The sequence below is a fragment of the Anastrepha obliqua genome, chromosome 1 (assembly GCF_027943255.1).
Source record: "Anastrepha obliqua isolate idAnaObli1 chromosome 1, idAnaObli1_1.0, whole genome shotgun sequence".
NCBI lineage: Eukaryota > Metazoa > Arthropoda > Insecta > Diptera > Tephritidae > Anastrepha > Anastrepha obliqua.
This window is the reverse complement of record NC_072892.1, coordinates 36,339,855-36,348,865: the sequence shown is the minus strand read 5'-3', so window position 1 is coordinate 36,348,865 and position 9,011 is coordinate 36,339,855. Positions and strand designations below refer to the sequence as shown.

At 37.6% G+C, this 9,011-nt stretch overlaps 1 protein-coding gene across 1 annotated transcript; it reads right to left on the bottom strand.

The window, feature by feature from the left end:
- Positions 1-4,560: 4,560 nt before the first annotated feature.
- On the bottom strand, positions 4,561-5,670 carry LOC129250846 (mediator of RNA polymerase II transcription subunit 15-like). The gene is made up of 2 exons (XM_054890448.1): positions 5,515-5,670; positions 4,561-5,455 (listed from the first exon to the last, which is right to left on the bottom strand). Exons 1-2 carry the CDS (start codon positions 5,593-5,595, stop codon positions 4,703-4,705), a joined length of 834 nt encoding a protein of 277 aa, XP_054746423.1. The 5' UTR covers positions 5,596-5,670; the 3' UTR covers positions 4,561-4,702.
- Positions 5,671-9,011: the final 3,341 nt, after the last annotated feature.

Sequence of the window (9,011 nt, the reverse complement as noted above, 5' to 3'; positions counted from 1 at the left end):
ACCGTTAAATTTCCGTTTACGTGGCCTCGCAGAACGCTCATTTTCCGATTTTCCGCGTTTAGGATACATGCTTCCGTACCCTGATTCAATTATAGAAGGTTAGGTAAGCAAGCAGCTTTCTCTCTCCCTCTTGACAAATCGGCTCCCTTATTTAAAAACATGTTGCTTCTTTATAAAAAAAAGTACATGTTTCACAAAAAAACTTTTGAATTGTAGTAAAAACTAAACTTTTGGTGCAAATATATGGTCGGCAACCCTGTTTCCAGTTTGACACGTTGATTTATTCATATTCGTTGGAAACTTTGGAAACATTCCAGTAAGTAGTGTAATAAAAACAAATTATTTTGCAAACTGATAATGTTTTTCATTATTTAGATCGAACATGTCCTGATTCTGGTTATAGTCGGTCATATGAAGCTGTCTTTCTGCTACACGCAGCACTCGTTTGTGATTACATGCATGTAAATCTCGATTAGGCATTTGTACAAATTTTTATTAAATATTTTCCTTCATAGGTTGTTAGAACTGCAAATACAATCGCGGTCACCATGTAAGGTTACCATAGTTAGTAAATTTCAGTAGATTCTGTTTTTATGCGGTAGATACGTTCCCCAAGAAACAGCATAAAAAAAAACAGCATAAAAAAAGCTACCAGTTCTATAGTAAAACTATAGATACGTTTCAAAAGTGCTAAAACCGCATAAATCTGAAATAATGTAATAGAATCGCCTAAAAAAGGGCACTAGTCCCATATTATAACTATAGATACGTTCCATAGACCGCATGAATCTGAAATAATTAAATAAAATCGCATAAACAAAATATTGTATTTTTGAAAATTATATCTTTATTTAAGAAACGTCAGAATCGAAAAATAAATTTAATTCAGAAATAGAATCAGACAATACCCACATGTTGCGCGTTCGTTTAGGATTTGGCGTAAAATCACTTTCGTCACTTGAGGAAATGTACACGTCTGATCTAGATGGTTATGCAGGCGGTTGCATACTTGTAGGGTTAGCATTTCTGATGTAATCTGTGATGAGTTTTTGCTTAGCTGGTTTAGAATCTTGTTTATATGTACAATTCCCGATAGGTCGACATACATTTTGCAATTTAAAAAAAAACCGCACTATTTCAAAACCGCATAAAAAAAGCCGCATAAAAACAGAACCTACTGTATGTTAGAATATTTATAAATAAATTGTATTTAAAAGTTTTTATTTGCAGGAGTTCACAGGCGCGTAAGGGCAGCTGGAGGTGTGTTGAAGAGCTAAGTGGTACAACTGAAGTGCTTTTTAGTGCTACCATTATCATATGTGGTTCTTCGGACAATTTCATGGATGACATTAAGCGTGCTGTGGTGATGGTCGTTATGTGTTTGGTGCTGGTGCCACTGAAATCGACTTGGCTTCCGAACTGGCTGTCTCCGCCGATACCATACCTGGTCTAGAACAGTACGCTGTACGTAGATCTACGCTCAAGTCCTCGCACTTTCCATCTACAAGGGACGTAATTCGTAGTTATATATTTGAAGTTAACAATTTTTAAGACTTTTGGTTTACAGGTTTTTGGTTTTTGCGCAAGTTCAACGTCCCTACATTTGCTCGAATCAGTGCAGCGTTCCAACACCCATACGAGCCACTTTGCGCAATTTTTCTCATTGCATTCGATTAACGTAAATATATGAATTATATTAGCAATATATGAAATATTTGTTTTGGACCATATGAATAAATTTTCCCAACACTTACTAATATTAGGGCCAAGTATATTAAGGTAAACAACCTTTAAACTATAAACTACTAAACTTGTAATAAAAAATATATACTCGGAAATCTACATAAAAGCTTATTTTGTTTACTAGCAGCATTTCCTTTTTAATGTAATGAAAATACTTCGTTAGAGACTCCATATTTTTACTTTTTCGCGTTTCACATCTAACTAATATTTGTTTTACAACTACGAACTAACTTCAAACACATACTTTAGTAACAAAACATAGTTCTGCGTGCTCTTGTGTTGTTAGATAAACATCGAAAATATTCTAAATAAATATTATATTTGCTTTAAAAGAAAAGAATAATTTGTTTGTTGTTTTGTTTTAATGTAGTTTAAATAACCAATATACTTAGTTTTTCTCTAATTACAGGACTAATTACCTACTTTACGTACTTTTTTACTACCTTTAGGCAAGAAGGGGAAAACATTTTTCCTCTTCCTCCATCCTTCGTAAATGCAGCCCTAAAATAAGGGAGTGCCAAAGGGCCCCTGTCATTACTTACTGAACCTTCTATAATTGAATCATCCTACCGTACAAGATATACTACAGCAATAAATGTCAAATTTTTATCAACCGACTGAATATGCATGCTTCAAAAGCTTGACAAATGAATCGAGAAACAACAACATTCGAAAAAGTATCGTAATGTTCCATGATTCAATAATAAAAGGTTTGCTCAGTAAGCAGCTTTCTCATTCTCTCATGACAAATCGGCTCCCTTAGCAAAACACTGGGTTGCTAACTCTAGAAATTTTTAGCAAAAGTGGAAGAAAAGTAAAATGTCTGGGAAAAACGTTTCGTTTTCCAAAGAGTGTATAAGCACTTGCTCGGTATGTCCATAACCAAAACGATATGGAAAACATCCTGACAGCTTAAATCAGGATATCATAGAACATATTTTTGGGGCAATGAATGTGAAAGATGGACGTTTTGACAATTTAAATCCGATGCCTTTCAAATACAGGTTGAGGGAGTACTTACTAGGTTACTTTAAAGATACATAAGTTACCAACAAGAGCTCGTTTAGCAATATGACAGACGGTTTTTCATGAGGAAATACGCATGGCAGAAATACGCTCGGAGGTGTATCATTGCCTGTTGAGAAGCCTCCGCTATTACAAACAACATTTTCTATTATTTTGTGTTTCATATCCGGGGTAGTTCGTCAAGTGTTCTGGAGAACAATCGCGACTTGGGGATCAAAACTCCAAACTTACATGGGCATAGCATAGTAAAGCAAGGCGTGGGTATGTTCACAGGTTGTTGTTAGTCAACTAAATTTATGACGAGTTCGCTTCTCCTCTGAAAGACTTTCATTAGGGCCATAACACTTAAGTAATATAATAGCGTCATATTCGCGTGATCAGTTTTCAATTTAAAAATTAATTCACAAAATATTAATCTGGGTTTAACTTAAGAACCTTATTTTTAAAATCATTCCTGACAATTTGTGTTTGTACCATTTATAATTTAAGTAAAAATCAAACATTTGTTGCTACCATTTTTACCAAAAAGGTATTTGATTTTTTCACTTTCTTCGCCCTTCTTAAATGCGACCTTTTGCAAGGGAGTGTCAGAATTCTAATGTCACAAGTGAGCAAACCTTTAATAGTTGGATCATGGTAATGTTCTTTTCTTTTTTTTTCGAAAAAGTAACACGACTATCCATTACACCTGCGGCAGAACTCGCTACCACTCAACTAGAGCAAATTCGAAACGCTATAACTTCTACAATTTTGGAGCTTTGTCGCTAAAATTTTGTACACATCTTCTACAATAGTTAACTGATTAAATAATATAATAAAAAAAATCGTTTTTTTATCGCTCCAGATGGCCCGACCCCCTTAACGGCATTCAAAAATTTAAACGGTGGAAAGTAGTGAGAATGTCGTCAATTAGTACGCGCCTATTTTTGGACCGATGAATTCCGAAAAAATTCTAAATGATTGCCTTCATTGTCTGGGATTTCAAAATTGAGCGCAGTGCTATTAATCAAAACCAAATAATACAGGGCAACAGTTTACATGTTGAACTAACAATTTCAATTCTCTGAATTTATTTTTGGCCAATTTGCTGTGCGATCAATTGTGCAGGGTATCGCACCGGTCGCACTACATCTGTTTGAGGGCACATTAAATCTGGCTCAAATTTAATTAATATGAACTCGGTCGCTTTAAGTGGTCTTGTTTTTGTGGTGCTTGTCTCAGCCCAAAAGAAAAATGTTATGGCTAGAAGCATTGGAAAATTTCCCGCAAAATAGGGAATTCCGGTAAACTGGTCATACTCTGAAAGCGAGTGAGCATAGTTTGGATCGCTAGAAAGCGTCGAAGTTGAGATATTTGTAAAAACATGTTGCAATTCGCGTGTTGGAATACCGTACCGAAGAATGTAGAACATAGTTTGGCACGAAGCATTGATTTTATCTGACGCGTGATTTCCTCAACCTCTTTACATTCCGTGCAAATAAGATACATTGAATACGTCAGAATTCATGTTCCTTTAAATTAAATCAATTTTGGACAAGACGAAGTTCGCCAGGACTATTAGTTTATTATGAAAATAAAACTTGGTCTTTTAAATCGTGGAAATATCGTGTAAGAGCAGAATTTGGTACTCGGCCTTTCGTTTTTGTCGCAAAAAGGTGACTAAGATAATTAAAAAATCTAAATTTGTGCACTCCAGCGCCTAAAGAGGCAAGACCAACACATAAAATCCACACCAATTTTCTTTCATCTATATTTTCTACAACAAAATAAATACGTTTTCAGAACAGCCGATCAATATGTGTACATACGAGTACATACATATGCACAGACATATATGTATTTAATATTAAAAAAAATATAAAACTTGATTAAACTAAAATGTAAATCTCGTAAAATATAAATCAATCAATCAATAAATCAGGATTGCTGATCCCTAGAGACGCTGTCGCTGTACTAATCTCTGATGGCGTTTTGCCATCAAGCGTCCTTTTGATGACTGGCGTGCACAACGATTCGAAGGGTTTGCATTTTGTTTGGCTTCGTGTGCTGCGGCTGCTGCTTTCATAGCGGCATCTTTCGTTTTCGCGTAATCATCGCGTGCCGCAGTCAATTGACGCAACAATTGTTCCACACGACTCTTTGCAGCCTCCATGAGTTGGGTTTTCTCGGACATATCCTGTTGTGCACCTTGTGCGGCCTGTTCCGCATTGCCCACATTAATTTGAGCCATACTCACCGCCTTTGTTAGGGTCTTCAATTGTTGAGCAGCATTTTGTGCGGCTTGCATAGCGGCATTCACATTCTGTTGGGCATTCTGCAATGAGCTACTTTGCTCCTGCACCACAGCCTCAGCTTCGCGCACTTCCTGCTGCAATTGTTGTACGATTTGTTGCTTGCCAGCAAGCGCTGCCTCAGCTGCCTTTGCGGCGGCAACTGCCTTTTCGGCCAGCTGTGCCTTCACTTGTTGTGAGGCTGCTTCACCAGCCGCCTGTTGGGCGTCCGAGGCGGCTTTAGCCTCCTTGGCTGCTTTCTGCGCAATGTTGGTGGCTTTCTGTTTGGGATTGCCTGAGGAAACTCCAGGCTTCTTGCAGTCTTCACTACCAGAATCGGAACTGCCGCCTCCTTCACCGGGTTGGAGTTCTGCATAAAAGTTTTGAAGCATATGACGCGCATTGCGGTGGCGCAACTGAAAGAGGGGAAAGCAATGTGTCGTGGAATGCTTAAAATATCTGGAACACAACATACCCTCCTTGGCTTATAGCAATGTTGTCCCGCCACCATCTGCGTTGACAAATAAATCAGTAAAAATATACAGTACCAATTCATATTTTTCTTTTAGTGAGAAACAAATTCTTAATATTTTTTTGAAGGCTTTGACGGCCTTTACAAAGCGCGGGAATCAATCAAAACAAGGCGGAAGTAGAAAGTCTTGGTACGAGTGGGATTGAACTTTCAGACCCACAATTTTGTTGATAACATTGTGTGGAAAATTGAGAGATGCGCCTCTGTAAACTCTTCCTTTACCAGCCAGTCTGATTTCTTCCTTGTTCTTTTTTTTGCTTCACGCCGTGAATTATAACCTGCGTTTAAGTTAAACTGTAGCTTTTTTATTATAATTGGCGTCTATGCCATTTTTTGGTTGCTTGGCCGAGCTCCTCCTCCAATTTGTTATGTGCATCTTTGATGTTGTTCCACATATGGAGTGACCCACAGTTTTATGCCGCCTCCGAATGGTAGATGGTTTTGTATGAAGAGTCTTTTCATGGCAGAAATACAAAACATTGGTTGCCATTATCTTTCGGTGTTAGCCATGAAACAAATAATCAGAAATACTAAAGATGTTTCGTATCTTTATTTTGCGAGCTCAAGAAAATAGATTAGAGATTAGATTAGAGAAGAAAAGATTACTGCGAAATATCGACTAAGCTTTAAATCATCTTAGCTGCAATCCAAACCTACACAGAGATAGATAAATAGTTAAAGTAGTCCTGGGCGGCTGCCGACCATCGCTCGGTTGGTTCGATGCCCTCACAAAAGCAAACATCAAATGATATATTGGGTATGGGAATAAGTTTCCGCCCTCGTAAAGGGGGTGTCGCTGATGATACTATTTTTGTGTTCACTTTAGTAATATACTGGGGATTTGAAGGTGTATATGTGAGGTCTCTATCGCTGTTGTTGACATTCGTTTGAAGCGTAAATATCCTTTTTTATATGACGTCAAAAATGTCTACATTCATCGCGAAAAAATAGCATTTGCGGGAAGTCATGCGTCATTATTACCTTTTAAAGAAAAGTGCAGCTGAAACGTGTCGTATATTGATCAATATTTACCGTAATCACGTTCCATCAAATACAACATGCAAATAGTGTTTTCGACGCCTCCAAAGTGGCAATTTCGACGTGAGTGATGAAGATCGCGAAAGAGTACTGAAGAAATTCGACGAAACTCCACTACAACAATCATTGGATGAAGACGCATGTCGAACACTTGATGATGTGTCTAAAGAGTTGGATGTTGACAGATCGACCGCCGGTAAAGGTTTGCACGCGACGGGAATGGTCCAGATAGCAGGTAACAGGGTGCCACATCAATTGAAGGAGAGGGATATCGATAGACTTTTGGTGACGTATGAGATGCTTCTTTAACGGCATAAAAGAGAAAGTTTTTTGCATCGCATCGTGACTGGCGATAAAAAATGGATCTATTATGATAACCTTATGCGTCGAAAATGTTGGAGCCTGCCAGGTGAACCGGGTCCATCGGCAGGGGAAAAAATTATTCATGCTTCAAAGGTTAGGTTGTGCATTTGGTGGGAACTGAAGAGTGTCATCTATTATGAACTCCTGAAATCATCATGCAGCTAATTACTTTGAATCGAGCTCTCAAAGAAAAGCGGCCGAAATGGGACGGTAGACATGACAACCTGATTTTACTGCATGACAACGCGTGGCCACACATTGCTAAATCGGTCCAGAAATATTTAGAGAGCACCTTCGGATTACCATTTGTTCCGATCAATGCAGTCAGCCCTTATTGGAGAGCGGTTCACTTCTTACGAGAGCATCGCAAACTGGCTCAAAGAAAGGATCAAGTCAAAAGAACTCGAAATTTTTTCCCAAAGGAATCCGTATGCTGACTGAAAGATGGAGTAAAGTAGTAGCTTCCAATGGCACATACTTCACACAATATCATGTATTATTTAATTGCCCATTTGTGTGGATCCGGATAGGGTCGAAAACATCTCTCATCAACTTTTAACAAAAATACTTTTCACCCGCAATGCAAATTAAATGTTTGAATTTGCAAAGAAGACTTCAACTGACGCGTACCATTTGCCATCGCATAGCTGGTATGCAATCTCCACGAATGATATGTAATATTCCATTTGCTGAAAAATCGCTGCAGCGACCAAAAGAAATTACAGCGAAGGAGTTTTACGAAGCACTGTTTATCTTATATCCGAAAAAGCAAAATGCTCCAAACAGGGTTCATATTTACAGATGGATCAAAAATCCAAACTTCAAAATCTGTTGCCGTCACAAATGACAACGGAGACAGCACATGGTATTTTGCACCCAATATAATCTGCTTCTACAGCAGAAACAGTGGCATTGTTAGAAGCCTCCGTTTATTCCAAGCAAATTAAGGGCAAATTAATTATATTTATCGACAGCCAATCATGCACCAATACCATTGGGAGTCCAACACACCATCAAACCGAAACAATCATTATGAGAAATATACTCATAAGCCATCCATACAAAATTAAACTTATGTGAGTCCGAGGGACATTCGGCTCATTACACTAGTTACGAATTTTCACTTTCAAAAATGGTCCTCGACCAAAAAGCGTTTTTAGACTAATTTGAGATCGCTGAAACCAAAAATGAATTTTATTTTTTTTTTTTAAAGAACGGTTTCCGAGATATTCCCAAAAAACCTGTTTGGGCAATAGTGCAGTTATTACCTGCAATCTCGAAAACAGTGTGCGCCATTTCTTTGAAGTGCATAAATTTCGAAAGGCACACATATAACCTACATGGCAATATATAATTCGTGTCAATGGAAGTCGTAGTTTTCACAAAACAGCTGTTGAAAGTTACAAAAAAGGCATTTTGACGTTTTTTACTAAATTATGAAGCCTAAGTTTGTCTGAATCGACGACAAATTGTAGAAGTTATGATCCATAAAGTCAACACGTGTGATTTTGCAACTTTTGACTTGGCTATGTTTGAGGTCGAAAATACGCTTTTAATCTCGAATTTCTTCTTTTATGTTGCACGGAATCTTCACGAAGTTGCATCCATCAGTAGTCGCTCATCATTCCTTGATCCCAAAAGCCAATCGAAGCAATATCTTGATGAAATCGCTCGCCTTGTTCATCACTTTCAGCTCCCAAATTCGGAGGAAAAAAATCCAAATGACTGTAAAGTAGGTGCATTTTTAACGACATGCGAGCACCTGTTAACATAAACAAAGTTAATTGTAAATTTTCCAATAATTTTCCAATCAATTTACATACATATATGATAAATATATTTTGGAGTATGTACATTTTACAATACTAACCAATAGTTTTAAAGTATTTCATCATTGTATGAATCAATTGACGGTCGTTGTTGCTCCTGTTGTTTCCCAAGAATCCATGAACAACTTTTTGGAAAGCTTTCCAAGCTTTAGCTTCGGAACTGTCAAGGCATTGTTGAAATTCTGTGTCCGTAAACAATTTCTTTATCTG

What these genes read in the sequence shown, in the direction of transcription:
- LOC129250846 (XM_054890448.1), bottom strand. Translation starts at nt 5,595, where the DNA reads ATGAATTGGTACTGTATATTTTTACTGATTTATTTGTCAACGCAGATG. An exon ending in ATTGCTATAAGCCAAGGAGG is followed by an intron (nt 5,456 to 5,514) that starts GTATGTTGTGTT and finishes CCCCTCTTTCAG; the next exon opens with TTGCGCCACCGCAATGCGCG.